At 38.9% G+C, this 20115-nt stretch overlaps 1 protein-coding gene across 1 annotated transcript in view; it reads right to left on the minus strand.

Moving 5' to 3' along the window:
• The window catches only part of itpr1b (inositol 1,4,5-trisphosphate receptor, type 1b), a 226924-nt gene that overhangs the window by 114302 nt on the left and 92507 nt on the right, over positions 1–20115 (minus strand). The window contains exons 32-38 of the mRNA XM_079844798.1: positions 18845–19045; positions 17054–17305; positions 15138–15263; positions 14678–14806; positions 7002–7122; positions 6387–6571; positions 1349–1497 (exon numbers count right to left, since the gene is read on the minus strand). Coding sequence (XP_079700924.1) covers positions 1349–1497; positions 6387–6571; positions 7002–7122; positions 14678–14806; positions 15138–15263; positions 17054–17305; positions 18845–19045 — 1163 coding nt within the window. The remainder of the gene's footprint in view (positions 1–1348; positions 1498–6386; positions 6572–7001; positions 7123–14677; positions 14807–15137; positions 15264–17053; positions 17306–18844; positions 19046–20115) is intronic.

Raw genomic sequence — 20115 nt, forward strand, 5'->3', positions numbered from 1 at the left:
AAGAACGACCCCAAATGAATCCAGAAAGATTGTCTTTGTATTGCATTTTCTGTAAATTGCTTACGATAAAAGCAACTGCTAAATGACTAAACTTCAAAATGTCAACACCAGCCTTAATCAAACTAAACTCTGGCTTAAACTGAGAAAAACAACAAACCAAATCAAATGAAACCAAATTAATCTGAGCTGTTGATAGACTGCCATTTTGCTCCTGCAGACATCACATTGTAATGTAACGTAATCCTGCAGCTCCCACTGGAGTCGTCACACACAAACAGATGGCCGCACAAACACACAGGTAATCCCATTTGTAGCTCTCGCAGACAGAGGAGTCTCTCACAGCACGAGGACACACACTGACGACAGGTGAAGGACAGTAAGCACTACTGTGTGACTGCATAATGCGGTCCATGTGTGGAAGAAACAAGGATTTATTTTTCATACGCAGAGGCTTGAAGTTGAATTATAGGACTATGAATGCACTAGCTCTAATATAACTTTTCTTTGCTCACCAAGGCTGCATTTATTTGATCAAAAATACAGTAAAAACACTAATATTGTAATAATTTAAAATAACTTTTTTCTGTTTAAATACATTTGAAATGTCATTTATTCCTGTGATGGCAAAGCTGAATATTCAGCATCAATGTCACCAATAAAAATCCACATACTTCATTCAAAACTTAAGGTTTGGCTATCACCAGACCAAGCTCAATATTTTAAGATTGAACATTGGTCTGGGGAGTTATGCATTTTCTCCTGCACAAGAGGCGTGATCAAAAATGACTCAATTGGATAGTCCTTCATCCAATCAGACCACAAGAGGCGTGATCAACAGGCATCAATCCATCCTTTCTCTATCCGTCATTGTGACAAAAGTGCGCCAGGTGGATAAGCCAGTCTGTGATTGGTTCCCACAAAAGGTTAAATTAATGTACAGGTTTCCATCCTGAGCTGCAGGGCGAAATCAAATCTCCGGCAGATCAGGATGGGTTTACCCAGTTTAGGTATTAATAGTTTTTAATACTAACAAGGTATTAAATACTAAATATCTGTGTGTGCCATGTATTTGTATGGTTATTAGAGTATTGCGATACTATCTTAGCCACATGCTAAGGTCAATCTCACTTTGTCCGTGTAACTGAATTACATTTGTGATTCCAACATCGTGAAATAAAATATTGGGAAAAAGGGGTTTCAAATCATCCTTCCTGTATATGTTTTATGTCACCCAATAAACCTGATTCATGGATATCACTGGCTCATTACATGAAAAGGAAGAGCTTTATGAGAGTTTTGCCCTCTCATTCAGGAAGAGTTTACGATTTAATGGGAAAAGGAAACGCACTTGGAGATGAAGCCTCCGCTCTCGCACTTCCGCCGGGCATCAGTGTTCTCAGGGAAGAGCAGCTCCGGGCGGTGCAGTACGTCCACTAACACTGAGAGCTCCGCTTGAACCAGGGGCCGCAGACGATCCTCCAGAGCAGACACTATGTCCTGACAAACACACAATGTCACAAATTAAATTATTTTGATCATGTGCAACTAAAGCCACAGTGACAGTTTAATATAATACGGTGGATCACAGGCCCGTTCACACCAAGGATGATATATAGGTAACCATGGCTTGACATTAACACCCACCTTTTAAAAAGGCAACGTAGTGTTGTCAAAAATATATAGATTTTTCAATACATAGCAATACTGAAATATCTTAATATTAATATTATTACAATACTAATTTACAGCAGAATAGATACACACAACCAGCTGCTCTTTCTCTCTCATCTCTCAGACAGCAAGTTGACACAAAAACCCGCCTCCCCTCACTCGTTTCATTTGTTCTGGATGAATATTGCTGGTGTTATAAGGCTTGAAATTCGGCGTGAGATTGTACAACCCCAAATCAGAAAAAGTTGGGACAGTATGGAAAACGCGCTTCAAAATGCGCCACACATTCTCTATTGGAGACAGGTCGGGACTGCAGGCAGGCCAGTCAAGTACCCGTACCCTCTTCCTCCGCAGCCAGGACTTTGTAATGTGTGCAGAATGTGGTTTTGCATTGTCTTGTTGAAATATGCATGGACGTCCCTGGAAAAGATGTCTTCTTGAAGGCAGCATATTATGCTCCAAAATCTCTATGTACTTTTCAGCATTAATGGTGCCTTCACAGAAGTGCAAGTTACCTTTGCCAAGGGCACTGACACAACCCCATACCATGACAGACCCTGGCTTTTGGACTTGTTGCTGGTAACAGTCTGGATGATCCTTTTCTTCTTTGGTCCGGAGCACACGGCGTCCATTCCTCCCAAAAAATACCTCAAATACTGATTCATCTGACCACAGTACACGTTTCCACTGTGTGATGGTCCATCCCAGATGCCTCCGAGCCCAGAGAAGTCGACGGCGCTTCTGGACACTGTTAACATAGGGCTTCCTTTTGGCACAGTACAGTTTTAACTGGCATTTGTAGATGTAACTACGTATTGTGGTACTTGACAAAGGTTTGCCAAAGTAGTCCTGAGCCCATGTGGTGATATCGCTTATAGATGAATGACGATTCTTGATGCAGTGCCGCCTGAGGGATCGGAGATCACGGTTGTTCAGCTTAGGCTTGCGCCCTTGTCCTTTACGCACTGAAATTCCTCCATATTCCTTGAATCTTTTAATAATGTTATGCACTGTTGAATGTGAAATATCCAAATCTCTTCCTATCTTTCTTTGAGGAACATTGTTTTTAAACATTTCAATAGTTTTCTCACGTATTTGTTGGCAAACTGGCGATCCTCGGCCCATCTTTGCTCCTAAAGGATTAGACCTTTCTTGGATGCTGCTTTTGTACCAAATCATAATTACAATCACCTGTTGAGATCACCTGTTTCAAATCACATTATTATTTAACCATTTTACCTCATTACTAGCCCTAAATTGCTCCTGTCCCAAATTTTTTTGAAATGTGTTGCAGGTCTGAATGACAGGAAAGGATGCATATTTACAAATGACATGAAGTTGACCAGACAAAACATTAAATATTTTTTGTTCATATTGTCTGCAATGAAATACAAGTCAAAGTAAATTTAGAAATCACTTCTTTTTTTCTTTTTTTTGCGTTTTCCATACTGTCCCAACTTTTTCTGATTTGGGGTTGTAATAATTTTATTCATTCCCTCAGATTTTGTGCTCACACCCAAAGTGAGTTCTTTTTCGCTGCCTTATTGCACTTAAACAGTCAAATTCACACTAAATAATTTCAAAATGCCAGTCTTGGCGAGTATCCACGTTAACACAGTCAGTTATGTTTAAACGTGAACAGTGAACGTAAACAGTTGAGAAAGAAATAGCATGTGTAACAGTATAATGGATCCATGTGTCAAGTCTTAAAGTGACTGCAGCCTAATATACCTGTTGCCAAATTATGAGATACTATTAAAAATAGATATATGGCGGTTTTTCTCCATGGTATCGATGTCCAAATGGTGGCCAGTGAAAATACTTTGGAAAACCACTAGCCACAGTGGCTTGTGAGCTAAAAAGTTTACGTGAAGCCCTGACGGTAACTATAGTGATAACTATATTAGCCTCCACATCAGCTGACAATATTGTTCTATTTATTATAAGCTGCAGTTTTGTCATCTGCCGCTTTAAATGCTTGATCTCTGTAAAGCAGGATGGATTCGGATTGGCTCTCAATGCGTTTATCATTCATCAGCTGAAAAAAATAGTTCTGAAAGTGATTCAAAGATCTGAGCCGTTATCGTTATAGATGTAGTGTTGACTTTGCTATCATTTTACATTTAAAACAATATCGTTAAAGTTATCGTCCTTGGTGTGAAATTGTGTTGAGTAACACTTGCTAAGCACCAAATGGGAATAAAAACTGACATTGAGGAGTACACAAAAGCGGCTGATAACTTTATATTAGTAACTATTATTGTATGCTCCATAACTTTATGTGGCAACACATATTTGTGTGCCATATATACTTCTCAGAGAGAGAGAGAAACTGGCTCATGTCATATATGATACACCACTATTCAAATTTTGGGGTCGGTAAGATTTTTTTATATACATTTCTGAAATACATCTCTTATGCTCATCAAGGTTGCATTTATTTGATCAAAAATGTTTAAATGCCGTAATATTTTGAAATATTATTACAATAAAAAAATGCTTTCTACTGTAATATATTTTAAAATGTAATTTATTTATCCAGTAATGATTCAGAAATCATAAAATGCTGCTTTGATGCTGAAGAAAAATGTCTTATTATTATCAATATATTTTTGTAGGAAAACCTGTGATACATTTTTGTCAGGACACTTAGAATGTTCAAAAGAACAGCATTTATTACGAAGTCTTTACTTGCTGAAAAAAAGTATTGAAGAGAATAAAAAAAATACTTGAATATTGTATAAATGGCACTGCACAATAAATAATCCCAAATATAAATATAGAAAATAATCCAAATAAATAATCCCAGAAAAATAATAGCAAATACCTTATGTTTATTGAATAGAATACTATTAACAACATAAATCTAACATACTGGATATTTTTTTTAATAATATTAAATGTATATTATTTTGTTAATATTTATTCATACTATTAAGCATTTCATGTCTAACAAACCGATGATTGTGTTACTTGCAACATCATATATGTAATGAGCGTATCTCTGTTTCTCTGTAATAAGTGACGTCTTGTAAATCTTCTTGTATGGCACTAACAGGTGTGATAAAAAAAATTTGGATTCCGGCCAATTCCGGCCACACATATTCTGAGCACCGAGGCTGAAATCCAGAAGCCCTGAGGCACATAGCACAGACGTGAGCTGTGCAAACGTGTCTGAATACTCGCCAACTCACTCCACAGCTGCACAGGGGTGGAGACAGACGTGATGCAGCCATGGTTTACCGCAACTCGCTCACTCACCCTTCCCCTCCCCCCGGCTGGATGACACCCTTCCACTGACCTCTATCCCCCTACATCAGTCTTCTGAGAGGAGTATGAAAGCAGCATTTTAAAACAAGAGGAAATGCATGTTTCTAACCACAACACAACCTTTAAATGACGAAGTTTCTTTCTTCAGCATTTCAACACTCACACGTATGTCGCACCTTTCAAAGAAAACGACTGCTCTTCCTATGTTAAACACGACAGCAGGGACTTGATACCGCTGGAAATTAATCAGCAAGTTGCTATATCGGTTTTAATGTGGCCAAATGGGTCGTTCAACAAAAAAAATGACTTTAACACTGAAAAGCTGGTGTCAAGTTATCACGAGGATGTGGGTTTTGACCTTTCCTTACCCGTGTACTTCCAAATTGTAGCTGTATTATCAAATATGCACATTTTGTTAACAGTATTTTTGAAATTACTTTTTAAAGTAATTTATTTGGAAATTGCAAATAAAAGCTAGCATTTTCATGTACATTTCAGAATTGTAGTTAACATATTTAACCTGTTATTAAAAAATATTTGAAGTAGTGTCTCCAGGCTACAGGTATACATCAAACCTATCCATCATATTTTTTTTTAAATACTGTACAATAAAAATAAACCATTCCATAAATAAAAAAGTGCACTAAAAATAAGTGAAATAAGTGAAATAAGTGTATATATACACACACACACACACACACACACACACACACACACACACACACACACACACACACTCATAGTGTATAAAAGTTGTATAATTCTATATTAATTAATTACATTTTTCTAAGTAGTACCTAGTTATGACCTTGAGCAGCAAACAATACAATTGCACATTTTCAAATGAAGATTTTTTTGTTTTTTTTTCCCAAATACAGATCACTGAATTAATCAATCCTGTTTCCAGTTTCTGAAGGTATAATATTATTTATTTATTTTTCTATTTATTTTCATTATTTTTGCTTCGCAATTCAACTTATTTAGACTAAAACGCAGTATTTGTCTGATAGAATGTTCACAATCTTACAGATTCTTATCTTGTCAATCTTATCAAACTGGACAAGGCACATGTTTGTGTGCGAGTGTGAGTGTGAGTGTGAGTGTGTGTGTGTAGGATCTTATATCAGTGCCAAAAGAATATTGGAATATTCCACCAGACAAAATTTCCCAGGACCCACACCTCATCCTGACTCAACGTTCCCATAACAATGCATGTGAATTCCTGGAACGAGTTTCCTGTTTCCCCATCTCTTCGAATTCCATTTTGCAATGCATCTGGAATATCATAGGTGAGGTAGTTATATGCCTGATTGACCAACCAACCAAATGTATGACCAAACAATGATTTGCAACAATGGTGCTATTTTTAAGTCTGTCTCAATGAAAGCATTTTTGACGCAATATTAAAACAAAAATACTACATAAACTTCCCCTCCCTCCCTCACCTGCAGCCTCTCAATGATGTTCCTGTAATCTTTGGAAGTCGTGAGCGTCGAGTCCCTTCTGGATGCGTTGCGAGCGGACAACCTCCAATTGAGTATGGTCTTCTGTACCACATTGTTGGACTTCACAAACAGGTTGTTCACCTGGCTGTCCAAATCCACCGGGATGGCGATCGCTCTGCTCTTGGCTAAAAGAGACAGTTGAAAATAAAACCATTACATGCACACTTCATGAATGGTGAAACAATTTCCTTAAGAGCCGGTTACACTACACCTTTCGTTCCATTGACTACCATGAATGGATAATGAATGCTAAAGACTGACCTCTTGACTGAATAAAATAAACATCCATTTTGTCCAGTAAATTGGAGTATTTTTACTTTTTTGATTTATTATTATTTGTTATATGTTGAATTTTGGTGTGTCATATCACAATTGTTGCAGTGTCTGAAAATTTTGCGTGCTCAAAATCTACTGTGGCTGTGGCTTTATGCTTAAGTCAGGTTTTTATTTGAAACACAACAGAGGATGAATGTAAAGATAGATGGGAATGGCTCACTCCTTGTGTGAATTTATGGAATATTTAAGGAATTTGAATGGTCATGGTCAAATACTTACCCACATCAGACAGAACCTTAATGCAGCTCTCCACTGAGGCTTTCTGAGCAGGAACGAGCCAGTTACAGTGGTAAACTCTGAAAACCCCCTGCAGGAGCTGCACAAACACAGGCTGCCGGGTCTGGAGAAGAAGAACGACAACACAACACGAGAGGAAAGGAGAAAGAGAGATTGTAAAATGCTGGGGAAAAGAAATTATTAGTAATGGTGAACTTGAGAGAGAAAACTTCTCTGATGGATGTTCAGGTTAAGTGAACAAAACATCTCTACAGAACCTTTTAGGTCTTAAAGGTCCCATGGCATGAAATTTTCATTTTATGAGGTATTTCAACATTAATAGGAGTTCCCCTAGCCTGAATATTGTCCCCAAGTGGATAGAAATGTTGATCGGTGTAAAACCGAGTTCTGGCTGTCTTTCTCTGCCTTTGAGAAAATGACAGGCCAGACGAGCCAATCCTGAAGTCTCCTGGTTTGACGTCCAAGCAGGAACGGTTACCACCCTTTCCTCCGCCCAGAGAATCTGACACGCCCATGCAAACGCTCCAGAGATCATTACTTGTGAACGTTCTAAACGGTTCGCGTCTCGAGTCAGCGCTGATCCGTAATTTACTAAAGTTACTAACTTTCTGACATGAGTGACAGTCCCTCCGACTAGAAATAAACTAATAACCTGAAGTATATGCTAGTAACTACAACAGTTCACTGAACTGAGACATGCTGAGAACTGATGAGAAGTGAACACAGGTCCATCCGTCTCTCTGGCAGACTCGTGCCTGCTCGTGCCTCGTTAAACCACGCCCCCTCCGCTCATTTAAAATGCAAAGATGTCAGCCAATCACAACAGTGGGCGTTTTTACTGAAGTCTCAAAGCAGACACGCCTCTTGAAGCAGGGCATTCAGCCACAGGGCAAACAGCAGTATTGAAAAAATGCCTTTTATTTCTAAATTATGACATTTTATGATGTAAAAATCATACTAACAATATAAGTACACCTCAGGAAACACTATAAAATAATAGAAAAATGCCATGCCATGGGACCTTTAATATGTTGAAATAAAGCAGTGGTCCATTTAAAGGGAATGTTCCAGGTTCAATACAAAAGCTCTACCGACAGCATCAGACAATAATCTTGACTCAAATATCAATGGGTCAAGGCATTCTAGAGGGTTTTAAAGCAGAAACGTGCAGCTCATATGTTGGTTAAAGCACTTAGGCAATGTGTCCACCAAAGCGTTCTTTCACGCAGCTGGCTGCCGTATTAAATTGTTTTCAATGGGAGCGCCGCGTTTTTAGAACGCCATGAGCGTAACGAGAGCGCTCAGCGTTTTTTACTGGTCGCCTAGAGTTGAAGAATTTTCAATTGACCTATCGGTAAGCCCCTCCCCTCGAACGCAGATGAGCCAATAGCAGTTGAGTATTAGTTGCGTTGGAACCGGAACTCGGACATCTTTAGGTGCCATAGAGAAACATTGGAAAATCCGAAGCCCTCATCGGTTTGATGGTGTTTATGCTACAAAAATGCTAAAACGTCGTGCCTGAGGTACTGTAACACTAATTCCAAGGATCCTGAGAGGATTTTCTGTTTGTCATACTCTCGTTAAGTAACGATTAAAGTCCCTGCTAACATACAAACCGAAATAACTAACTGTTCTCACGTCATGTAACACTGTAGGTCAAAAACACGAAGGTCTACATTTCATTGCCTCTCCATATTAAACTGGTTATATGTAAACTCATTTAATTTTAGATATGTTTAAGGTCTACATTATCTGTCATACTAAGGAGGACTCCTATTTTGATAGGTATTATAGTCTACGGGTAACGTAGTGAAAGGAAGAGCTCGCACGCAGTTTATCGGAGTTGTTTTGCAGATACAAAGTTTACCAGTTATTAACTGCACCCTCGAAAAGGCATACGGTCTGTGTATATGTTTGTTTACTGTTAGTTGTATGAGTGTTTTTGTGTAATTTGCGGTGTATGTTAATGATAATGCAACGGAGAGAGAGGGTTTGTGAATGAGACGTTATGCGCCCTTCTTATGCTTTTGATAATTATGCTTCTTATTGCTTCTTTGATTATTTTTTGGAGTGAAAAAGGACATAATAAACTTGATAAACCATCAGTTAAGTTTGGCCATCATTCGGACGGGGTATACGCTACAATCTGTGTCCAAAAACATCTTGGGATAAGGTTTTCACACTGACAGCTGTCATTGTAAGATATAGCAACTCCGTTTGTTTGTCCGAGTTAGCAGCAGTAAATAAGGGGGGCGGGGCTTACCGATAGGTCAATTTTGAGTAAAGCGCAATGCTCATCACTGTCGCTTTTCACCTAGCCGTCCAATCACAGTGGAGGAGGGGCGGGACAAATACAACTCCGACCAACCGCCGCGTTCTGCTTGTACTATACAACGTCAACAGATGACAACAAGCAGTATAATAACGGAACAAAATACTTTAAAAGAAGAGCCAGAGCAAATACTTTACATTGTATCAGCATTTTTATGTAGAATCAATCCAGAAACAAACTATCTGTGAATATTCCGTATCATAACAAGCAAAGACAAAAAAAACAAACAAAAAAAACATAACAAAAAAAACGCTGCGCTTCCAAAACGCTCTCAAGCGCCCACAGCGAGACGTTTTCAGCTGGATAAAAACGCTTTGGTGGACACGCGGCCTTACTGTACATGAATTATTCCTTTAAATTTAAAAATGTGTACATTTGAGCGCTATACTACAGTTTTAAGTTACCAATATCATTCCTGTGACTAAAGTTTGCTGCATGTGAACAGCCAATTTCTGGTATCTAGTTTTCAGATATCCACTACTATTTAAAGAAATTAAAGGCAGGGTAGGCAATTTAGGAGAGGCTAGTAATAGCAAGCTAGCTTTGAAAGCATCAGATTCCACCCTCCCTTCAGAGCACTCTCCAAACCCACACCTGCGAGTCTGCAAAGTGTCACGAGACGAGAGACGGTGTTAAATTACCTCGTCTCAAAGAACATAACATTGCAATAATAATGAACGTAAACAACTTACAGAGCTCTTACTTGTACCACATGACTGCTGCAGATTCATTTTGATGTTGATAGTGTTAGAAAGTGTCATCTTGTAATTACAGTTACGACATGGCGTGTACACAGCATAAGCTTGTTGGTTTGGTTCAGGAGGAACTGTAAAACATACGGTGTACGGTGTACAGTGCCTGGTGACCGTGTCTGCAATGCGCTGATGATGTGTGATGTCTACGCGAGCAGGATGTGCGGAGGTATGGAAATACACATGTTGACAAGCAGGTAGGACATCCGATCATTTCATTCGAACCGAATGCAATGATTGGACTAAATTATTTTGTTCCTGAGACTTCCACAGAAGATATATGTAAATGTTTTAATATTTAGATCATATTTATATTTAAAAATTGCCTACCCTACCCTTTAACTCTTTCCCCGCCAAACACAGAATTTTCTGTGTTTCCACTCTAATACGCTAGGGGGCGCTATTACGCATCTTCTGAATTAATATAGAATCTCCTGATCAAAACACAGGCGAAGACGCAAAAAAACAAGCGATTGTATGTAAGCATATGCATATGTAAAATAATGTGATCATCAACATTAAGCATCATATCAATCAAAACTGCCAAATGTTACTGAATGAAATGTCGACCCAGGGCGAGCTCTAGGACTGTGCACGCATTAGGGGTGTCCATTAGGGACTCCATCTACTCCATCGGTGTTTGATCATCACTCTGAATCCGATCTGGATGTAGACAAAAACTTGCTTTTCTCAGCTTTTTGTTCAAAATGTTGCTTTTATTTAGCCTAGAAATCTAGACGCACCCTAGCGGCAGCAAATATGATTTGCAGCCAGGGTCGTCTAGCAACTCGCCGTTGGCTTGCGAGCTGGAAAAATCAAACTCTAGTCAGGTAATCACATCGTGTATAGAGTCGGTGGGCGGGCTTAACATAATGACGGCAGAGTTGCGGTGGTTCCGTGTGCTACTTGAAAACAAAGAAGCTGGCGAACAGCTGTCTTTCGAATCGGCTTTGGCCGCGACTCTGGAAGACTTGGAGTTAAGCTTTTCTTTGAGAAAAGAACAAAGAACGGCACTGAAGTCATTCTTAAAAAAGGAAGATGTGCTCTGTGTTTTGCCGACCGGATACGGAGAAAGTTTAATCTATCAACAGCTCCGCTTCACTTTCTTCATTGCTCTGATTGGTTGTAGCGCTATCCTATTGCGTGCAGAGGGAATTTGAAAGACAACCGTTTATCCCGCCTCGGATTGAGCCCTGCCAATGGTGAGTTCCCAGACCCAACATCTTCATGTGGGTCTGGCTTTTCAGGCTAGCTTTTTTGATGAAACTTACTCATATTTAAGTGTTGATAAAAAAGGAATGCATGAAGCTAGAATAAAACTTTTTTGTTGCTGTTGTTGTTTAAAAGCAGAGGGTCTGCTCAGATACAGCTATATATTCTATAGGCCAATACATTTTTATGAAAATGATCAAAAACCCTGACAGTGGCTGGCAACTTTTTTTTTTTTAAAACACTGGCGGGAAAAGAGTTAATACTTTCATTCACCAAAGATGCATTAAACTGGTTAAAAGTGACAGCAAAGTTTTATAATGTCTCCTACTTCAAATAAATGCTGTTCTTTAGAAATTTCTATTCATCAAATAATTCAGAAAAAAATTACCACAAAAATATGAAGCAGCACAACTGTTTTCAACATTGATTATAAGAAATGTTTCTCGAGCAGCAAATCAGTATATTAGAATGATTTCTGAAGGATCATGTGACACTGAAGACTGGCGTAATGATGCCTCACAATTATAAATTACATTTTAAAATACATTAAAATAGAAAACAGTCATTTTAAATTGTAATAATATTTCTGTTTTTACAGTATTTTTGATCAAATAAATGCAGCAAAAAAACTTACATTTAAAAAAAATCCAACACCAAACTTTTGAACAGTAGTGTATATGGTCAAAAAAGGAGTTGAAAAAGGAATAAAACTACTTTACTGCACATGCAACACACTGAGGGACTGGTTTCTGTGGTCTTCCTCAGCATGTTACAGATTCTATCGATAGATCTTAACTGACATTGTACCCGGTATATTTTTCTACAATCTACAACAACAAAAAAAAGTCTGCCTACATTTGAGCATATTTCTAAAAAATTGTATTGATAAAAGGTTAAAAGGTTAACAATTTATGATATATTAACACCTCCAGTGACAGAAACTATTTACCAACACATCTTACCACCAACACAATGGGTGAGAACCCAACAACACTCACAAGACAAATGTGTAAAGCTAAGAGGAAGGATGACATGTTCACCGCGCTACATTTGTGAAACTGGTACCAAAGCTTTCTATACAACTAGTCTAGTACGCCCGAGGGGCTTAATTGTGAATTTAAAAAAAAACCCCCACGTCACTATGATCTAGTTTACCACTCAAACAGGCTTACTAGAGATGAGTCTAACCCAAACTACGTCACCACATTCCATATGCAACCACTGTGAAGTCATTACAAAGTGGTACCTCAGTTATTTTGCCTAAAATGGAGGCCTGCCACAACAAAGAGAGATGTGAGAGATCAGAGAAGGAAGCTGTCATGAAGCAACACTTCCAGGAAAGACTGAATAGGGTTTAGGGTCTAACACACGACATGGTATTAGGAGGTACTTACTTTAAAACAGCCGACTAAAGTGTAATATAACAAATAAATAAATAAATAATTTATCTGTCTGGATCTGGATAGGTCAAACTAACCCAGACATTTATAACGTTACAAAAAGATTCATTTTTCAAATAAATTATGCTCTTTTGAAAATCCTAGGGAAAAATGTATCTCAGCTTCTAAAAAAATATGAAGAAGCACAACTGTTTTCAAGGAAATGTTTCTCGAACAGCAAATCAGCATATTAGAATGATTTCTAAAAGATCATGTGACACTGAAGACTGGAGTAATGATGTTGAAAGTTCAGGAATGAACAACATTTGAAAGTATATATATATGTACACTATTTCACAACATTACTGTTTTTCATGCCTTGCTGAGCATATGAGGTTTCTTTCAAAAACATTTAAAGTCTTACCCATCCCAATGTTTTGATGCTAGATTACAGTGTACATATATTTATTTACTATATCTAAATAATATATGATACTTTTAAATAAGTGTCATTAAAAAATTCTTGAGAATTAACACATTTGGACCCCAGTTCTCATTACGCGTATGCACATTATTGTATAACTGTAATATCAAAATATGATATACACTGTATTTAAATTGTATTCATACATAATAGTAGTATTTATTTACTGTAAAATTGAAAATAATGTAATGTCACAAAATATCTCTCATCCTATCCTGTAAACAAATAGTAAAAAAAATAGTAAAAGACTTTGGCTTTAAGAAAGACTGTTTTGAAAATATTGGTATGGTACAGTGAGATTCGAGATACTATTACAGTTTTTAATTTATATTTTGAATTAGTTTTTATTTTTAGTTTAATTTCGATTTTTTAATGTCTATACAGGTTTTAAACATTTTTATTTCAGTTATAGTTTTATTTAGTTTAGTTTTGCCTTGGCAACTAGATGAAAAAAGTTAGTTTTTTCATATTTTATTTTATTTCAAGTAACTATCATTTTTACAGTTTTAGTTTTAGTTAACAATAATATCCCTGGTATGGTAAGGTTCAGTACCGACAACTAAAGTTATTTGGTAACCCTTTACAATAAGGTTCATTAGTTAACATTAACTAATAATGAACTGCACTTGTTAATTTCAACATTTACTAATGCATTATTAAAATAACGTTAGTTAATGCACTGTGAACTAACATGAACAAACCATAAACAGCTGGATTTTTATGAACTAACGTTAACAAAGATGAACTAATGCTGAACAGAGGTGTTGTTCATGTTAACTAATGCATTAACTAATGTTAACTAATACAACCTTATTGTAAAGTGTTACCAGTTATTTTAACAGTGCACATAGATGATTTCATTACTACTGAAAAGTCAGATATGCTACGTGGAAAGATGGTCAATTGTGCTACACTGTATTATTAATACAACCTCAATTGAAAGAAATACTAAACTATCCGCCTCCACAGCCATCAGTGCCCTGCAAACAAACACACTATGTGTCTGCGGGCAAGATCGGCCCTAGTTTCTCACGTTGCGAAATGGAGATGTGGGAAGTATGTGCGTGTTGATGTGCAAGAGCATGAGTGAAGAGAGTTCTTGGAAAGCTCTGACCAATGTGTCAGTCGTAAGTGTTCAAGTCGATTCTTTAGAAACCCACGAGTGTGATGAAACCGCCTGAACTTCTACAAATCCTATGGGTCTCACAAAGGGCACCAGCAGCCTAGGGCTAGAGGGCTAGTGGAGAGGAGAAGCTTTTACAGATACTTACGTACATATGACGTGCCACCTAAGCCAGGAAGGAGCGAACAGGGTTAAGATATTATCTGGAGGGGTTATTTTTCGTTTATGAAAGATAACAGTATATCTACTTCAAAGAAATCAAACCGCTGTAGATGCACATGGTGGTGAACCGAAATTGAACTGATACTGAAAGCAATATATGCATTACACTTGCAAATATATCAGGAGTATATACCGTTGTACTAGGGGTCATTACCTGTAAGCTAGTGCTCTGGTCGGAGAAAGGAGAGCTGAAAAATGTCGTCACAATACTCATCACGGTTTCGGTCACGTAGCTTTCTAACGTGGTGTCAGCATGTTTGCGGTCACTTGTATTGTTGCAGACCTGGATGCAAAACAACCATAAAGAATAGACAGAATTATTGTGGGCTTGAGTCATTTGCTTCAGTAAGCACAGTCAGAACATACACTGATTCACCCCTTTCCTGCACAAAAAAAGGAGTCAGATCTACAGCAGACGTTCAGAAATCATATAAATAAAAGCCATATTATACCACAGATAATGAATCACTCCTACAAGAACAAACAAAAAAATCCCACAGGCAATCAAACAATGTTAGTGGAATGCTTGCTAGCAAGAGATTGGTACTTTTTGGTACTTTACACCTAAACGATTCATTGGGGTTGAGAAAAATCCCCAAAACGGCTTCCATTACCCTGCATATGTCGACCAGAAAGTTCTCAAAGAGCTTCCACATGTGGTTGCTGGTGTAGATCTCCTTCATTTCGACCTCTGTGTCCACGTAGCAATGGTTCAGGAAGTTAATATACGCAATTTTTACCTAAGAAAGGATAAAGAGTAGACACACAACTTCATTTTGCAACAAAAATGTATTAAAGCAATTCACATTCTGGGGCTGCTTGACCTAGAGAGATGACAACATTTAGCCCAGTGGTTTTAAAGCAGGGTTCCGGGGACTATTAAGGGGCCTTAGCAAACTTCAAAGGGGCCATCGGAAGACTTGAAATGAATTCATAGAGAGCATAAGAGACTTTAAAAAACCTTACTGATTCCAAACTTTTGAATGATAGTGTTAATATAAAAACTATTATAAAATGTATATATATATAAATCACATCTAATAATATTTATATATGCATTTCATTTGAATATCACCAAATTTGCATGTCTCCGAAAATATATTTTATGAATTACTTAGAATTCAAAACGAAAAAGAAAAAAAGAACTATATACAATGATCAAGCTTTCACTTCCTAAGTAGTTTTTGTTTAATTCTTTTTCTGAGAAATAACTGGCTCATATTTGATGTATATTTAACCCCTAATATAAATAAAGAAACCGAAGCTCATTTTTAGGGAAATTAACAAAAAAGTCATGTGAATGAATCACATTTGTTTAATGCATTAAAGGGATAGTTCACCCAAAAACGAAAATTTTATGGTTTTCTGCTTACCCCTAAGGCATCCAAGATTTAGGTGTCTTCATTTCTTCAGTAGAACACAAATGAAGATTTTTAACTCCAACCGTTGCTGTGTGTCACTCATATAATGCTTGTCAATGGGGTCGAATTCTATTAGAGTAAAAAAAACATGGACAGACAACTTCAAATTAAACCCCGCAGCTCGTGACGACACATTGATGTCTTAAGACACGAAACGATCGGTTTCTGAGAGAAACCGAGCGGTATTTATGCAATTAATTTCACCTCATATCAGACGAACGCTTCAGCTCTCCAGACTGCCATCACTTCCCGTGAGTGAGGTCAAAATTCCGGCCGGGTCATAGATATATACATAGATTCCTCATTAGTGCCTGCGTGGATCATGGCGTGGATTGCTCGAATGAGGAATCTACGTATACATATCTATGACCCGGCCGGAATCTTGACCTCACTCACGATGGCAGTCTGGAGAGCTGAAGCGTTCGTCTGATATGAGGTGAAATTAATTGCATAAATACCGCTCGGTTTCTCTCAGAAACCGATCGTTTCGTGTCTTAAGACATCAATGTGTCGTCACGAGCCGCGGGTTTAATTTGAAGTTGTCTGTCCATGTTTTTTTTACTCTAATAGAATTAGACTCCATTGACTAGCATTATATGAGTGACACACAGCAACGGTTGGAGTTAAAAATCTTAATTTGTGTTCTACTGAAGAAACGAAGACACCTACATCTTGGATGCCTTAGGGGTAAGCAGAAAAACATCAAATTTTCGTTTTTGGGTGAACTATCCCTTTAAATAAAATTAATAAAAAATAATTTGTATTACATTTATGTATGTATGTGTATGTATTCGTAAAAGAGTTTAAAAACAAGTAGCTTTGTGAAAATTACAAATTACAATTAAGAAGAAATATTTTAGCCTTTGATTACTGTGTTGGACTTTGAAAACTAAGCCAGTGCCAATCTCGTCTCATTTAGCCAAACTTTGGACTTCGTCTGGTTCTCATTGCAGCTTATTCTTGCCAATAATCATCCACTTAGACAAGAAGAGTCCATCTGACCAACATGTGAAGCGACCGTTCACAGTGTTTTGTTGTTCATGTGCCATTTAGGGGAATGTTGGGGGAAAACATTAAAATGATGTGGCATTAAGCTGTAGACCACCAACCTCAGGGATGCAGTCTTTGTGCGTGACCACACGGACAATATCATCCAACGGCAGCAAGGAGTTGCACTTGATCTCAGTGTAGACGTTTTTGCCCTCCGTGCAGACAGCTAGCAGCTCCACCAGGTGGATGTGGTACATGAGGGGGCTATTTTCATCCATCCGTTCACGCTCCGAACGCATCATCTGGACCAGGGTCTGGAAGGAGGCCCGGTCATTATAAAAGACCAACACATCCTCCCCAGAGTTCACCAACTGCAGAAAAAAAAGAGGTTTAACATTAAAATCACAGGAATAATTAAAGCTGCAAGCAGCGATGAAAGGGCCCTCGCACCCGGGACCACCGCCACCCGGTGGCCTCAGGAAAACAGCGAATAGTGGGCGACATGCATTTAAAGGAACATGCCGACTTTTTGGGACTTTAGCTTATTCACCGTATCGCCCAGAATTAGATAAGTCCATACATACCATTCTCATCTCCGTGCGTGACATAACTCTGTCTGACGCACCCACCGCTAGCCTAGCTTAGCACAAAGACTGGAGGTAAACGGCTCCAGCTAGCCTACTGCTCAATAAGTGACAAAATAATGCCAACATTTTCCTATTTACATGTTGTGATGTGTATAGCTACATCGTGTACTAAGACCGATTTGGCTTGGAACTATACTCTCATTCCTGCGTAATAATCAAGGAACTTTGAGCCATACCATGGGTGCAGTGGCGCAATGATATTACGCAGCGCCTGAAAATAGTCCCCAGTACGCTCTCTGTGCAAGCAGGTCGTCATGTTGGTTATGTTGACGGAAGTTAGCCTATTTTCAGGCGCTGTGTAATATCATTGCGCCGCTGCACCCATGGTACGGCTCAAAGTTCCTTGATTATTACGCAGGAATGGGAGTATAGTTCCTAGCCATATCGGTCTAGAAAATCACAACTTTTCATTTTCTGTCGCTCTTAGTACACAATGTAGCTATACACATCACAACAAGTAAATAGGAAAATGTTGGCGTTATTTTGTCACTTATTGAGCAGTAGGCTAGCTGGAGCCGTCTACCTCCAGTCTTTGTGCTAAGCTAGACTAGCGGTGGGTACGTCAGACAGAGTTATGGCACGCACGGAGATGAGAATGGTATTTATGGACTTATCTAACTCTGGTGGATACGGTGAATAAGCTCAAGTCCCAAAAAGTTGGTGTCTTCAGGTCAAGACTATTATCAAACATGGAAGTTTGGGGCAGATCGGACATTGTATGTCTGAGTTTTGTGGCGTTAATCACATACATTAGCACTGTAGCACAAGTGTTGCATGATTTAACATGTTTCTAGCATGTTTGGTACTTCATGGCATATTTTAATATATTTCTGGGAGTGCATTACAGTGTAAAGCATGCCATTTCCTGTTGCCAGAAGGTGGTGCTATGACTAACTGAATATTGGCATGTTGATGTCTTCAGGCCAGGACTCTTATGTGAAGTTTGGGGCCGGTCGGACATTGTATGTCTGACTTACAACAGCTTCCTGTTTCATGGAAATACATTGAACTTTGAGAGGCCGCAACGGACACACCCTTCAGGGAAAACTCAAGATCTAAACAATTTAATGTCGCCATGGCCTTTAGATTAGACTGTGCAAATATGATGTTGATCTGATTAAATCTCTATGTTTAGGCCTTCAAAAAAGCTATTCATTTCGGAGAAGAGTAATAGACTGAGCCATTCAAATAGGGTCCTCACACCATCGGTGCTCGGACCCTAATTGGAAAAACTGAAATAATTTCAGCACATCAGGCACCCACCTCAGCCATCACAATATCCTGGCATTTCTTGATAAACTTGTTCTCTGCCTTGACGATGGTCTGCAGGAACTTCAGGTATTGCACGTGCCTGCCGTGGGTCTCTATGCAGTGGACGAAATGCTGCACGACCCGCTCGTTCATCTCACTGCACAGCTGGAAGTTGTTCATGAATATGTGCTGCATCGTGATGGCCTCCAGGATCTACAGAAGATAAAAAAGTCTAATCAGATATATGTAGATTATGATGAAATTTCAGGTTAAAAACAAACACCCTGTGGCGACGTCCTGCTTGTTCTAGCACCCCAGAAAAAAAGGACTTCGAATTGAGCAAAAAGCGGCATGTGTGAAGACGAAACAATTTGCAATTGAGATTATGATTATGACCAGTCACAAATATTATGTTCTGGGTAGATTAGATGGTAAGCAAACAATCAGTTCTCATCAAAGTGATGGATGCAGGAGAAATGGGTCTGAACGACTCTGACAAGGGCCAAATTGTTATGGCAAGACGACTGGGTCAGAGTATTTCTGGTGGGTTGTTCCTGCTCAGCAGTGGTGAGAATTTACCGACAGAGAAGGAGAAGGTCCGAGAAGGGACACACCACAAACCGGCGACAGGGTGTTGGCCGTCCACAAGGACAATGAAGGCTATCCTGTCTGGTCTGAGCCAACCTCAAATATTAGTAATGGTTATGAGAGGAATGTGTCATTACACACAGTGCATGTGTACGAGGCTGTGTATGAGGCTGCGTAACCGAAGACAAATCAGAGTGCCTATGATGACCCCTGTCCATCATTGAAAGCACCTACATTGGGACCTTGGAACAGTGGAAGAAGGTTGCCTGGTCAGACGAGTACAGGTTTATTTTGCATCACTTAGGCGGCTGTGTAAGTGAGCACCAGTAACCTGAGGAAGTAATGGCACCAGGATGCACTGTTGGATGATGCCAATGGTGTTCCCTGGAGGAAGTGTCCTCTTTCAGCAGGATAAAGCACCCTGCACACATTGTTCAGGAATGGTTTGAGGAACATCATGATGAATTCAAGGTGTTGCCCTGCAAATTCCCCAGATCTCAATCCAATTGAGCATCTGTGGGATGTGCTGGACCAACAAGAGTAACCCACGGTGGCTCCGCCTCACAAACTACAGGACTTGAAGGATCTGCTGGTAATACATTGATGCCAAGGGGCAGTCGAGGCCTAATGGTTAGAGAGTCAGACTGGTAATCCGAAGGTTGCGGGTTCGGTTCTCAATACTGGCAGGAAATGAC

Source organism: Gobio gobio (assembly GCF_949357685.1).
Source record: "Gobio gobio genome assembly, chromosome: 19".
Classification (NCBI taxonomy): domain Eukaryota; kingdom Metazoa; phylum Chordata; class Actinopteri; order Cypriniformes; family Gobionidae; genus Gobio; species Gobio gobio.